The sequence below is a fragment of the Centruroides vittatus genome, unplaced genomic scaffold (genome assembly GCF_030686945.1).
Source record: "Centruroides vittatus isolate TY-2023 unplaced genomic scaffold, ASM3068694v2 contig_371, whole genome shotgun sequence".
NCBI lineage: Eukaryota > Metazoa > Arthropoda > Arachnida > Scorpiones > Buthidae > Centruroides > Centruroides vittatus.
In genome coordinates this window covers 2400978-2417209 of record NW_027122194.1, presented here as the reverse complement: position 1 = coordinate 2417209, position 16232 = coordinate 2400978, and the positions used below count along the sequence as shown (strand labels likewise).

Sequence of the window (16232 nt, the reverse complement as noted above, 5' to 3'; positions counted from 1 at the left end):
CTGCCAGCATAGTTTATGGAGTTGGTTACTTTCAAATGCAAATATTATTCATCAATATTTCACATACTTTCATACTCCAGTGAGAATACAAAAAGAATGGCAGAATACAAACAAAATATCAGAAATTAATTTTTTCTACAAGGTGTGTCTGAAAAGTTTGGTGAATGGTCCAATAAAATAAAGGAAACAAGAGATACAAACAAAATACCTTTACTGGCATTCAAAGTAATCGCCATTAGTGACAACACACATTTGACATCGGTTGTTCAGCTGCTGGAAGCTGTGAGCAAATGCTTCTTTCAGTATCGCACAAAGCACCGTTGTCACATATTGTTGGATCTGCGCAATGTCAGAAAAACGTAGGCCTTTCAGGACTCCTTTGAGGCAGGGAAACAAGAAGAAATCTGCAGGTGCCAGATCTGGAGAATATGGAGTGTGTTGAAGAACTGTCACCTGGCATTTAGCGAGGAAGTGCCGTATGTGGCTCGCAGTGTGCGGATGGGTGTTGTTGTGGAGCAGAGTCCACTGTCCACTCTGGTACAACTGTGGCCGAAGTCGCCAGATGCGTTTCAGCAGCCGTTTCAAAACTCCATCGTAGAATTCTGTGTTGATAGTTGTATCGTCAGGTAAAAATTCATGATGGATCAAGCCCTTACTGTCGAAAAAGGCAATCAACATTGTCTTAATCCTGGATTTGGTGAGACGACATTTTTCAAAAGGGGGACGACCATGAACACCATTCCATGAAACTGTCGCTTGGTCTCCGGATCGTACTGGTAGCACCACAACTCATCCCCTGTAATGATTGTTTCCAAGAACTGTGGATTCCGGTCACATGCGTCAATGAAATCTCCAGAGGTTTCCATCCGGTGTTGCTTTTCCTCATCTGACAGCGTGTGCGGTACAAACTGGGCACAAATCTTACGCTTTTGCAAATGTTTGTGAACAATGGTGCTCACACTGTCCTCGCTTATCTTCAAATCTTCTACTATCATTCTCAAAGACAGGCACCAATCATCTGCAAGCATCCGTCGCACTCGTTCAATGTTGTCTGGAGTTCTGCTTGCTGACAGTCAACCAGAACACGGCTCATCATCAACATCTTCCTTTCCATCTCTGAAGCATTTAAACCATTCAAAAAGACACTTTTTACTCACTGCTTCCACACCATACACTTTTACTAACATTTCATATGTCTCCGTCACCATTTTGCCTAATTTGAAGCAAAACTTGATGTTCACGCGTTGCTCCATTTTGCAGTGACACTCCTTCTCACACTGACTGCGTTGCATCTTTTGTTGCGCACACTTCTGTTTGACTGTTATGATTTCGACACTAGGGGGCACTAGTTGGCAAGTCTCTCACTAAGTCTGCGTGAGCGCAACATCCTAACTGGCATGATTATTCAACTATGGGACCATTCACTGAACTTTTCAGATGCACCTTGTATAATGATATAATGATAGTGTTAACAATATTCAATATAAATCAACAATTTTGTTTGTCTGTAAATGAAATTTCTTTTTACCAACTTCTCTTTCATTACCAATGCAACAATTTGTACTGACAAATATAATTGGTGAAAAATTTTTATTATTAAAAGTTTCAATTTACCTTTCCCATCGTCAATTTCAACATCTGGAGCTACCATGTGAAGTTGGCCTTTCAATATCTACAAACATTTTAAAATTTTATTTAATAATTTTTAAAAATAAAAGTTTTATCATTGTTGCAATTTAAGAAAGCTCATCAAATTTTACAAGAAAAAATTTTAATGTCTTTAAATAAATATTTAAAAAAATTAAGTTTCTAATACATTACATAAATCAAAAATATAATGCAACAAAATACATTTCTTAATTTAAATTTATTAAAGAAAATTTTTTATATGAATAACTCCTATCCTAAATTATTAAAAAAATCCTAAGTTTACTTTTGCTCAACATTTTTGGTTTTAATTTCTATTTTTGGAATAGTTAATACATATTACATTAAGTTTTACTTTATAAAATTAACAAAACTTTTCTTGAAAATTGTTAATTTATAATAGTAGTAAAATACAGATTTTATTTATATATTTAAAAAAGCTCACATTCACACATTCCAATACTATTAATAGTTTAAGTCAAGAGTTAATTTCAAGAAAAGTTTAGATTTAAATAAAGTCAAAAATTAAAAAATTCTTTATCAAAAGAAAACTGTCTTCTTAAATCATTATTTTGACTTTTCATTAGTCTTGTTCTATTAAATATTTTATTCACATAGTGCTGGCATTTTCTTTGTAATAATTGTAGATAAAAGCTTAATAGATTATTTATTTTTGAAATCAGTAAATTTTTTTTTTGTAAAATTTCCAACTTAACTTTCATTCAATCTTGCTTTGTATGAAAATAAATTGTCATTACATTTATGTAAAATTTCTGCTTAAAACACTGAATTAATATTACTAATATATGACAACAGTGCCTACATCATCCCAAAATATGCATAATAAATACTTATCATTTCATTCATAAAAAAATGCTACAAACAAATAAAAATATTGAAAAATAAGAAATTTTTCAAAAATTAAATATAATATTGTAAATTTCCCTTTCAAATTCAGCATTCAAAGATTTCAGAAATAGGAGAAAATGGTTTATCGACATAGTAATTGTAGGGCTTATTTTCCATAAATTATGACAACTGATGATTAAAAAAACAAATGCATTTTGTATGCAGAAATTATTTTTTGATAAGATTCATTTGCCGCGATTACAGGTATAAAAGTGTTGAAAACAATAATATTTATATTTTATATATCTATAGAATAAATGAAAACTTCAGATTTAATAAAACTTTTATATAACACAAAACTTACCTTCTCTTCCAAACTTTTCACTGATGTAGTTTTTATATTTAAGCTGACAGAGATCTAATAAAAAAATTAATAATTAATATTTTAAGAAATAAATAGTTTTTAATGTAAATTCTGCCAGAAAAATTAAAAAAAATATATATATATTAAAAATTAAAAAATATATTTTTTCAAAAGAGAAAAAAATTATTTTTTTCAGGTAAGTTTTATATTTTGATATAATTTAAAATATTCATTTAGCAATGTTTTAAAATATTCATTTAACAATGCAAATTTTACACTGCTTCAGCTGCAAATTTAAAACAATTTCATTATTAAATTTCCTAATATCAGTTATTATAAACATATATTTATACATTGATTATTTTTTAATTGACATTTTGAAAATATTACATTTTCATCTAAATCTTGTTTTGTTTGCCTTAAACTTTAATCAGTACACAATTTCACGCCCATACCAACAATTACAATTATCTGAGCTGGTTAGCAAATTATAATCACTCTCCTGTTGACAATCATAATTCAAGACAAGCATTTTTTTTTTAGTTGTAGAATGCTGATGTGTCAACTTAATGATAGTAGTTAGTGTAACTGATATCAAACCATACTGTAAAACATATGAGACATGTTTTTTAAGTAAGTACCATTTTGATATTAAAAAAACACAAGTGCAATTTTTTTAATAATTTTGTTCTTACATGAAAGACTGTACCTTAATCTACTTTTCAACATAATTTCCTCCAATATTAAGGCACTTATCATATTGTACAACCAGCTTTCAACCATCCTCATAGAAACCTGGTGCCTGATTTGCCAACCACTGTGGCATGGCAGTTTTGACATCTTCATCGTCATAGTGTTGACTGCCTAGATGCTTTTTCAAGTGGAGAAAGAAGTGGTAGTCACTAGGTGCTAGATCAGGGCTATACAGAGGGTGATTAAGTTGTTCCTACCCATATGATGTGATAAGGTCTTGGGTTTCTTGAGCCATGTGTGGACTGACATTGCCATGAAGCAAAACAATTCCCTTACTGAGCTTGCCAAGCTTTTTGTTTTGAATGACAAAATTGTAAAGCATCTGTTTTTTCAAACTTTTGCATCAACTTTCTGCACCAAGTCTTCAATAATGACAGACGGTCACCCATTATGCTCCTCATCAAGGACATTAGAATGGGCATCTTTAAATGCTCTAATCCATTTTCTTACCATTCCATCACTCATAATGTTTTTCCATACACCTCACTGATCTGCCGATGAATGTCATCTGCTTTCACATCTTTTGCATTAAAAAACGAATCACTGTGTTACTTCACAATCAGCAGGATTTTCAATTGTCTGAGGCATTTTAAACACATACAAACAACTGCTTCCATAATGGCATCGGTGGCTAGCCAACAGATGTAGGTACTCAGCACCCACCGATGATGCTGCAGTGCTGCAGTGGAACACCAGCAGTGGCCCTATTTTAAAACGGTACTTACTTAAAAAACATGTGTCATATGTTAATATCAAACATAGTTTTCATTTTTATTGGAAAAACTTAAATTATTGATTCCTGACATCGATTTTATAAATTGATTCTCAATTCACCAAGATTTTAGCTACAATTAGTGCTAATTTCTCTCTCTCTCTCTCTTTTTCTTAAACTTAAATATTAAAACTCTTGCTTTTGTCATAATTATTAATTTTTGAAAGTGAAACATTTTTTCACAATTAATGAACAATAATTGTTGCTGATTTTTCCGTCCAATGGTGAGATTATTATTAATCAAATTGAAGACAAGTCTGCCAAAGGGGACCACCATTTATTTTGCGTTCTAGACTAAAAACATACACATTCATGACGACAGGCCTTCCTTTTTAGGCTTCATGTCGCCAGAGGTAAAAAAGTCCTTCAGAAAAACAAAACAAAAAGAAATTTTAAAGTACCGTCGCCAGGGTGCAGCTTCAAAATTTGCATTTTCCAGCACCTGTTCCAGCAAATAAAAAGCGGAAACACCTTCACTGGCCGGATGGTTGAAGAGTAAGACATCTGTGTGTCACCGACTCCTTTTAGTTTTAATTGGATGTTTGTTTTGTTTTTCTGAAGGACTTTTTTACCTCTGGCAACATGAAGCCTAAAAAGGAAGGCCTGCCGCCATGAATGTGTATGTTGTTAGTCTGGAACGCAAAATAAATGGTGGTCTCCTTTGGGCAGACTTGTCTTCAATTTGATTAATAATTGTTGCTGTAATGTAAATAATTACTATCTTCATTTCATGTGAAGCAAACTATAAACATATTTGACAGGATGATCAATCAACAAACAAAAAGATTGCAGTGCAAGGACTGCTGGAAGTTTAACTGAAAAATGTAGCATAAAATATCATTTTTAAGGTTTACATGATAATAAAAACAACAACATACCTCAGGCTTTTCTGAACAAACATAACACTTTGGATTTGGTTTGTCCAAAATACAAGGAACTAATAATTTCTTTCTTTGATTTGGTTGTTTGTTTAAATAAATCTGAAATATTATTTAAAAACTGGAAATAAATATTTGATAACGCTTGAAAAATTACAAATGTCAATAAATGATTACTATTTTTCAAAGAGAATAACTTACTGTTCTGCATTCTTCTAATTTTCCAATTAATACTTTAAGTAATTGTAATACTATTAATCCAGCAATAATTGCATTTGTGGTGGCAATTGCAGGTATAATATTACCAGCCATAGCTATATAAAAATTAGTTGCTTTTAATAGTTTTACATATTATATTTTAACAATTATTTTATAACAATTTCAAGAAAAGATTTTATCTAATAATTTATATACAAGTAAAAACTTCAGATAAGGAACTGTTAAAGAAACTAAAAAATATTTTATTTCTGCAAATGCTTTTACGTAATTAATCAGACAGGCCTTTTTACTACCTTTGACACAACATCTTATCAACACTGAGCTAGAGGCCATTTGCACAGCGGTACACACGGCATCCTGCCAAATACAACCATGTCAAAAACAGCGTTAAACAGTCCCTCTTCACTGCTACCACTTACGCAAACCTTCACGCTACCACTGGACAACACTCTATCCTTCCCTCCCATTCTGCAGCAACCTTACAGCCTGGATTTTTAGGCAAAATGACTTTCGCTTACCCATAGCCCCACATCCAAGTCTGAGATGACTCTTATGTAATGATAGGAATGCCGTTTCCACCCTGGAAAAATCTGGTGTAAATTCCATTCCCCTGCAAAACCCAATATCAGGACTATACACCTATTATATAAGTGCAACCACCAGAACGATGGCCATTCGCATGTCTGAACACCAACCTTCGATTGCGGTAGGCAAGTGTGATACCAAACTATCCAAATTGGTGGTTCCGCATCACCACACAGCACTTTGGAATCAGATGGTGATACTCAGACATTGTGAAGAAGGAAACTTGATGTACATTTGGGAGGGCCTCCTCATTACGCTGCTCACCCCATGCAACTCCCCAACCCTCGAACTGCCCAATATTTGAATTAATTTATAAAAACGTTTAAAAAAAAGCATCAACAATAATTCTGCATTTATCTTCTGCACCTTTAATGTGAATTAAGACACATGTGTGCCAGTCTTTTACGTATATTTTAATATATGTTACATGTGTTTTACATGCGTTTTAAATTATGTTATGTGTATTTTATATCTATGTTTCAACTTAATATGCACTTAAAGTTGCTCTTCCAATCGACTTTTACCGTGTCATGTGTATGTTAAGGTGCATGTGCATCAATTTTATGTGTTTGTAAATTAATATTTTAAATTTACTTATTCTCAAAAGTTATGTTCCAAAATGGCTATGTCGTCACTGTTTAAATTTAAATATTCTATTCGAATTCTCTTTGTTATTCAAACTGCCTGAGGACAACGTGCATAATTACGTTGAAAGCACTTGCAGAAATAAAATATATTTTTTAGTTTCTTTAACACCTCCTTATCTAAAGTTCTTATTTGAGTTAATACAACTGTTAGCGTGACGTCCAATCTAAGTATTTAGTATACTTTATATACATGTAAACATCTGTAGAAATGTGAATTTACTACATGAGATAAAATACCTTATGCTTAGACTTTCATCTATTATTATTATACATTACAAATTATTGTTATGATATTTAAATTCAAAATGTATTAATAAAAAATCAATAATATTTCTAAAATTAATTTTACCAATATTTGAGAGTTTTATATATTGAACAATTTCATTTACATACTAAATTTAAAATATTAAAAATACTAAACATCAACCAAATGCCAAAATTCTATCGGGCTAGTTTAAGGCTAATAACTAAATAAATTACCTAAGCAATTTGGCTCTAAAGGCACCAATTTGCTTAGACACCATCTCATATTAACATTAATAATTATAATTTTTAATTAATTAATTTAAATAATTTAGAACCGCTGAGAGAAAAAAATCAGCCCGGAGTGGGGCTCGAACCCACAACTCCTGCTTGCTATGCAGCTGCGTTGCCAGTTACGCTATCCAAACCTCCAGTCTGATCTGCTCTTCCAGCATATATAAGCTAACGTTATAGCCATCAAATTTCAGCATTTGGTTGATGTTTAGCTTTAATATATCAGATCTAGAGATGTTTATATTAAAAATACTTTTTTGTATAGTATATAATCATTTCAAAAAATATTTGTTGATTATTAGTATACCTACATTTAACATCAAATCTATTTTTTTGGGGAATATTGAAACAGTATGCTCTTATATTTGCACAGGATGTAACAAAATCCATGCAATCATCATCATCCTATAATTAAAAAATTATTACATCATTAATAACTAATTAACTAACTAAATAAGAAATTTATGAACTAATTTATTAGAGGAATTTAAACTTTGATAAAACATTTACATACATACATACAAACACACACACACACACAGTTATAAAATTTTAATAAAGTATGAACAAAAATTTCTAGACAGGCTATATGTTGTATGTTAAGGAGTATTGACATTGTCAGTTTGACCCCACTGTACCTAAAAACAAATTCATGGACCCCATTTTTATTATATTTTTGAATTTCTCATCGCAATTAATGAAAAATGGCTAAATTTAATCAAAATGGATTGATCAAATTTTCAGAATGAATACAGTTCTGTAAGTGCACAGAAAAAGCTTTGCTAATGCTCCTCCTCTGTTGGCATACTAGTAATTTATGACTTATGTTAAAACCTAAAAATATAATTTTTTATTAGATCTCAATTCAAGAAATTGCTAAAAAAGAGTCAAAATTTTAATTTTATGCTTGAATATTTTAACTGAATGATAGTAGTTAGTGTAACTGATATCAAACCATACTGTAAAACATACGAGGCATGTTTTTTGTTTTGTACGTACCGTTTTGATATTAAAAAAAAACAAGTGCAATTTTTTAAAATAATTTTATTCTTACACGAAAGCCTGTACCTTAATCTCTTTTTCAACATAATTTCCTCCAATATTACGGCACACAATATTAATTTGGAGATCAGCAGTAGATTTGTTCTTTGTATAGTGACATTGTCCCAACAGTAAACTTATAAGGAAATTCTGTAAGATAAGAGTGTGTAAACAAAAAAATCTACACAACAATAAAGTTTCTTTATTTTTACAATATCCAGAAAAAATTGACAGAATTTGTTTGTCTCTAAATTTTGGAATCTGCTCAATAGTAAGTGGCTTTTCAAAATTTAATCTTGACGAATTAACCTATAGAGTTCAGACTTGATGTGTTGGTTCGGTTCTGCTTCATTTTTAGTAAACCCATTTTTATAACTTTCTGTTTCAGCTCAGAATTATTTCAGAATCATTCAATTGGGTACAGCTGAGGAACATTTGAAATGTTCTCTTTGTTGATGTAATAGCCTCCATATTCTGTTAGCACAGAAATTGTATCTGTTACATAATGAATTAAGCCAGAAGATATACACAGGCCATCTGAGAGGTGTTTAAAGAGGAGGATCCTCTTTAAACACCTCTTCTTAATATCCTCCTTTATGCACACTCTACTGATGCAGAGATAAAAGAGTGCTATGAATGCTTGAGATTTCCCTTTTAGACTGAATGCTATCCAAATCATTTTGAAGAACACTTCAAAGAACTTTTGCATGGCATTTAAATTTTACCTATGGATCAATATCAATCCAGTCCTAATAATAGTACATGTTGTTCCAGAGCATTCACTTCCATCAAAGGTAAAATACAACATATTGTCCATAACTGTTCAATGTCTAGTTTATTTAAAGCTTTGAAATCACCTTTGTGCATTTCTTTGCAGTGTGTCCTTTGCAATTTGAATTTTTTTTTGTTGTATATTTTGGAGCTCTTTCATTTCTGAAGGAAAACATTTTGCTCATCTAATATGTTATTTACATACTGATGAGATATTTGAACTTTCATACAAGTTTTCTTAGTGACTGTCCAACTTTTCTGACTGCCTTTCTTTTGATATCTGTCATTTCAATTCTCTTTTGCCCATTCCCTGGATATCTAGCAACAGTGTTACCACTTTCCAGATTTTCTATGGCTACAAAATGTATAACTGTGAAGCTTCTTCTTTCTTCATGTTGTCTGTAAAATTTGTCAACTATAATTCTTCTTTGTTCTTCATTAAGCTGCTACACTTTGTTTACTTTTAGAATACTGTTGGAATTGGAATAGATTGTTGCTCAGACTCCATGAATTTAAATTTGTGGAGTCTGAGCCACAATCTACACTAGCACATTTTCAAATTTATTTTAAAAAATACTACATATGCCTGCCAAACTGGTGCAGATTTTTAGTTTAAACATATATATTATTAGATATGAAAATTTTTAAAAAAATGTTTGTAAAAATTTTGCAAACTGTAACTCTCTTAAAGTAATGACATTGTTTTGAAATCATAAAATGTTGAAAAATGATGTCATTGCTGTATAAGATAATTGGAGAAAACTAAAATAACAAAGAATTAATATCTTTTATCTCATTATCAAAATTAAAAATAACATTAAAATGAAAAAATTTCAGGATAAATTATATCAGATAAATATATGAAAATATACAACACTTAAAAAATATTAATGCAGTTATTAGTAGTAATTAAATTAAGAGAAACAATGCTGAATAAATGTCATTATTTTTGTAATTTTTTCATTTTTCAGTACAGGAAAATTTTTTATCATACATGTTCAAATTGTATTTCAATAAAGAAAAAACTGACCTTGTCCCAAACTAAATTATCAGATGCATCTAAACTTTGCAATTTATTTTTTAATTTTGATAATGATTGTTGAAAAACACTTGCACAATCCTTAATGCTCCATAGCTGCTGATCTTTAATTCCTGCTTTTATTTGATTACTTGTTCCTGCAACTATTTGAAAAAAATCTTAAAAAATACTTCAAAGTAGTTTCTGATTTATAGTAACATATATGTATTACGATAAAAATAAATTCTTTAATACAAGATGGTAAAATATACAAACCTGCATCAGGTAAATTATTCCAATCTAAAGGTTTTGGAGGTGTTCTTTTTTGCCACAATTTATCCATAGATAGTAAATAAAGAATATCTTCATGGAAAAGCTATTATTTAGAAAGTAAACAAAATTGCAAATTAATTCAAAACAATTTTTTCCTTCCTGTGGAATCATGTAATTATAATCAATTTCTTTATAACAAATTATCCAACTATGTTTAAAAGATTAATTTTAAAATATAACAACTATATGAATAAATTAACTTGATAAAATTAATAAGTTTTATTTAAACAATTTATTAGAAATACTACATTTCATTTAGGAAATGAACTTTAAATTTCGTTATATATTTTATGTTAATGTAAAAATTTTGTTGACTTATTATTATTATTATTTAAAAAGCTGTACTAATACAAAATAACTTTGTATATATAGAAATTACTTTGTTAAATAACTTTAAAGGATCATAACCACATTTCATTGCCCAACTTCTAGTAGAAACTCTATTAACATCTCCCTTTTCAGAAACAATGTGGAATGCATTTTCACCAGCAGTCACACCTGAAAAATTTAAATTTATAACTTAAAAAAATCAAATTTTAAAAACAGTAAATAAAGTAATTAATGTTATTTTAAAATTTAACCATTCAACACAAAAATAATAATAATAATTACTACAGTAGTGCATCAATTATCCAACTTAATTGGGGACTGGGGTTGGTCAGATAACTGAAAAGTACGAAAAAATACATTATTAGTATAGTGTATTAGGCCTGGTTTAAATACTAGCCTCCCTTTCATGGTTGAGCCAGTGCTGCCAGCTAAAACATGCAAAAATTTAACAAAAATAATATTAAAGTAGCCAAGACATAACCAAATATTGTAGCGCCACATCACTAGCGGACATTTGAATTTGCCGACTAGAACGTGGTCAGTTAACCGATAAGTCAGTTAATCGATGCTCTACTGTATTATTATTTTGGGTTATACTCAGTTGACACTGGTTACTTTGTACTATGCCGGACCAGAGTCAAGGCATAGCAACCAAAATAAAACAAAAATTAAGTAAATGTGTCAGTGTGTGTCTGTATTCAGGAATTTCCTAACAATATGACATATATTCAATATAGTGACCTTCTGTAGTATGATGTATGTGTTTCTATTCAACTGTAATGTTCCCAGACTTTTGTGTAGTGTGTGTGGTAGTATGCTGTAGAGGAGAGACTGACAAGTACAATAAGCACCCTATCCATCCTCCACAGATGCCTTATTTCCTAAGCGAGTTCTGTGAACTTGCTGATTTTTTTAGTGCATGTATTTTGTGTATTGTGAGTGTTTGGAATGGATATGTCTATAATGTATGTGATTTTATTGTGTTTGTCAATAAGTGTGATGTCTGGTCTGGTCTGTTGTGGTAAATTATTTTATCTGTGATTATGGTTCTGTCATAGTACATTTTGTGCATGTGGTTCTCCAATACTGTCTGTGGAATGTATCTGTAGTATGGTTCATGGATGTCTAATAATTTGTGTTTGTTTGCCATCTCATGGTGTATTATATTTGCTACTTGATTATGTCTATGTAAATAATTTGTCTGTGCCAAGGGCTTGCAACCAGAAGTGATATGTTGTATAGTTTCTGGCATGATGTGACATTTTCTGCATGTGTCATTTGTGAGTGTTGTATCTCTGAGTATGTGTTTTCTGTAGTTTTTAGTATTTATGACTTGATCCTGTATGAAATCATGAACCCTTCTGTCTCCCCAAGAAGGAATCCTTGAGCTAACCAGCTGTTGATGCAGTTTTGTCAACAAAATCCTGGGCCAGGTTGTGGGGATGCCTGCCATGGAGTGCCTTTTGTATTGGTTATGTTGAATCCACTATAGAGTTACCTCAAAGAGAATCATTGAGTCCTATCCTTTTTATTTTGTTTTTGAATGATCTTCCTGATCTTCTAAGAGGTCACGGCTCTATGATAGCACTAGCACACTTCATGTTGAAATTAACAGTCTTCTTTAAGCTGATGATGTCTTTCTCTTGCCTAATTCAGCTTCTGCACTTAGGGAAAGATCAATCTTATTTGGAGAGATTGTCAAGACAATCAATTGACAATTAATTTGGAAAAGATAAAGCTTATGATATTTTGTAGAGGTGGTAAACTTAAAAAACAGACAGTTTCAGTTTAAAAAATTAGAAGCTAGAAATTCTGCCAAATTTTAAATATCTAAGTATTTATTTTTATTCACAGGACACTTTCGTACCACTTAAATAAAGGTTTACTTGATGCAAGAGCTAAAATCTTTCATCTTATCAAATTATTTATTAAAATTAAAGCATCTTCATTAAGTAATTATTTTAGAATATTTGATTCCTTGATTGGATCAAGTATTTTTTATGCTTTTCTGGTTTGGGGTGGTCTGTTAGTGGGCAGATTTGAGAGAATACAGTTGTTCTATTTTAAGCAGGTGTTCCATATTAATAGATCTCTCAGAACCTGCACATTAGAATGGAATTGGGAAGACCTCCACTCATTATTAATTTATCAATAAATTTATTTCAGTTTTAGGGAAACTTATTGACCTAATGGAAGACAATTATTGAAAGTTGATATATACAAGACTTTCAAAAATAAATAGTAATTCTTTTTTGAAGCCATGACCTATTATAGTTAGAGGACTATTAAATAATATTGGACTGTCCTCTAGTTATATACAGGTAACCCCCGTATAATATGGGAGTTATGTTCTAAAAAATTGCCATTGTGCGAATCCATGTTATACGAAACAAAGAACTAGTACGAAAAGGGGGATTAGGTTCCATAAATTAAAAAACATGCTATTATATTTTCATAATTAAAATAAATATCTTTATTAAAATTTTCTTAAGAAGTGATACATATTAATATAAATTAAACAATGTTTTCGTCGTCATCACTAAGCACTATTAACTGAAAACTTAATCTACATAGCCAAATAAGAGACAATTAAAGTCTTAAAGTATACTTGTAAAGGTGTGGATTGTCCCAATGGTTGGAGGTGAGATTCAATGCCTAAGAACCAGTGATAGAATAAAGCAAGTATGGAATAAGGGAAAAACATCTGGCAACACAAAACGAGATCTGGCAACACTGAAACAAGTTTCGAGAAGGACCATGTGTATCAACAGAAGGCTGGAACATTTACATACTGTATTTAAATACTAATAGTTCACAAAAATTATGCATGAAAATCTGATAGTATGTACGCACTCAAATGAAAAATATCAAATGAGGTATCTTTTGCACTTAAAAGCTTTATCGCATTTATTGAACTGTTGTACGGGGATTTCTCTAATTTCAAATTAGATAAAGTTCGTTTTTAATGGTTTTTATTACATTTCATGTGGTACAAGGGTTTAACCAATTCTTGAACCATGTTAGAGTGAATCCGTGCTATAGAAGTGCCATGTTATACGAGGGTTACCTGTATTTTTTAAGTGAAAGTTTGTTCCTTCTGAATTGTAAACAACAACTAATAGATTTCTATTAGTCACACGATGTTCATTATTTGAGTGAAAGGGGTTGAGACTCTGGAACTTTTCTTAATGGAATGTGAACTCCAGTGCTATATTTATTATCTAATTTGAGTTAGAAAATAAAGTCATTTGCTGCACAATTTAAATTAAATAAATTTTCGATAAACTTAAACAGATAAATAATTAATGTCTTGTGTGACAATGAGTGTTCTTTTTGTGGAATGACAATGATGAATATGAGAAAACACCTTCTTGGTTCTTGCAATATTCTTTCGCATATCCAAGCTGCTACCCTCACATCTGATGTTTGTTATCAAACTTTATTTGGTGACAGTTTCGTCATGTTAACATTATATAAATTATATAAACTTTTTGTTCATATATTAATTTTAAAAAAATAATGTTGTTATTAAAATGTTATTTTATGTTATTATTATTTGATTTTTGTGTATTTACTAAAATGCATCATTCTATTAAATATATTACAAAAAAAAAAAAAACAGAATTAATAACAAGAGACAGAATTTACAATTTCTAGCTGATAAATTTGAAATGTTGGCTTTTGGGAGACCAAATAAATGCTCTATCATCTGATGCAATTTAAAAGCAGTTTCTAATGAATTTGGTAATTTTAATTAATTTCATCAGCACAGTAATAGTACAATCAGTCTGATGCCTTTTTACAAAAGCACCTTATTTTATAGTTTTAATACAAAATTTTAAATTTTGAATGTGGGTTAGAAAGAACAATCCATAAGACATTTGGTAAAAATAATCTATATCACTTTAACTGTTATTATTTCATATTTATAATAGTTCTAAGGTTTCATTAATACAAGAAAATCCCAAATTAATTTCATAAACAAATTAATCTAGTGATATTTGAAAATTTTTGAATTTGGGCATTATTTAATTGATACAAAATTTTAAAATTTTAACAATACAGCCTGAAATTTTCATGTTTTTACTAGTAATTAACAATAATAATACAAGAACATTTATTCATAGTTTAATATTTAAATTATTAAAAAATATACTTTCCTAATAGTTGATTAAATATCTCATGTTTATATGAATATTGTTATTCACATGTGTTACAATGTATTCAATTTATAGAAAGCAATAAATTCTACTTACCTCCAAGTTCAGGATCTGCCATGTCTGGAGAGACATCTTCATCTATATCAGCTTCACCAAATAACTGACTACAAAATATTTAAATATATGTAAAATGTGACTTAATTTTCTTAATTTAAAATTTTTATACTTACTTGAAAAGGTGTTTTGCCCATATGATGCAGTGAATTGGTTCTGATGGAGTATTTCTTATTGTACATCCTGGATATGTTTTCTGTGTTGGTTTTGGTTGACATTCATAACATTCAGTTATATTCTTAGAAAAATATAAATAATAAAATGAAAAAGCTAACTACTAACTATTTTTTTTTAATATAATTAATTAACAATAATTTTATAAACAAAACAGGTCTAAATACTGAGTAAATAAATTAATTTAAAAAATACTGCAATATTTAAATAATTGGTTATTTACAAAGATATTATTTTATTTCATAGTAAAATATTAAAAAATTATAATTATAAATAAATTTTAAAAAATCTACATCAGATTTTTAATGATAATTTTTAATCTTCAAGAGTTTTTGGTCATTTTTTATTGACCTCCTTCAGGAAAATGATAACGATTGAAGGACTGCATTTTAAGGTTCTTCATGTTGTGGTTAGTTAATGCAAGTGCAGTAACAAAAAAGTAAAAGAATTACATCTTTAATAAATAATGTGATATAGAATATGAATGAAAGTAATATTCATTCATATATTATTTTCTTGAAATTGGCTCTTACTTTGATAAAGTAAAAACATTGATAATAGAGAAATTAAAACTTTATGCATAATAAAATAAGGTTTGACTAAATAAACACACTGTAAATCTTCAATATCCCTTTTCAATGATATCACGAAAATGAAAAGCAGGAATAGAACAATTACTTAGTTTCTAGGAATGATCCATTACTCTAATATTTCAAAGTATAAAATGATGTCTAACAATAAGTTCATTAATCTAGTTTTCCATATATTGAATTGTTGTGAGCATAAGTTTCTAAAATTAGATGCAAGTAAGGGCCTCTTCATGAATTAGCTTAAACATCTTAAATAATGAGTTCTTATTCTTCAAACTCTAGAAGGCTCATTACACTGTATTGTCTAAATGACACATTGTCACATACATGTCACATTTTATTATGGCAATTTTATTATTATTTAATTAAAAATTAATTTAATATTATATCATATTTTTATTTGAATTTTTCTAGAAGTAATTAACAATAGTAATTATTATAACAAACTGA

General features: G+C 29.8%; 1 protein-coding gene across 2 annotated transcripts in view; it reads right to left on the bottom strand.

Annotated features, from left to right (window-relative positions):
* The window catches only part of Uba2 (Ubiquitin-like activating enzyme 2), a 34814-nt gene that overhangs the window by 3015 nt on the left and 15567 nt on the right, over positions 1–16232 (bottom strand). Inside the window, exons 6-16 of one of the 2 annotated variants that reach the window (XM_067270469.1) lie at positions 15135–15256; positions 15001–15068; positions 14393–14476; positions 10794–10912; positions 10358–10457; positions 10094–10245; positions 7563–7656; positions 5465–5577; positions 5264–5365; positions 2861–2914; positions 1615–1672 (exon numbers count right to left, since the gene is read on the bottom strand). In XM_067270469.1, coding sequence (XP_067126570.1) covers positions 1615–1672; positions 2861–2914; positions 5264–5365; positions 5465–5577; positions 7563–7656; positions 10094–10245; positions 10358–10457; positions 10794–10912; positions 14393–14476; positions 15001–15068; positions 15135–15256 — 1066 coding nt within the window. The remainder of the gene's footprint in view (positions 1–1614; positions 1673–2860; positions 2915–5263; positions 5366–5464; positions 5578–7562; positions 7657–10093; positions 10246–10357; positions 10458–10793; positions 10913–14392; positions 14477–15000; positions 15069–15134; positions 15257–16232) is intronic. The other variant, XM_067270470.1, reaches the window with a different exon arrangement.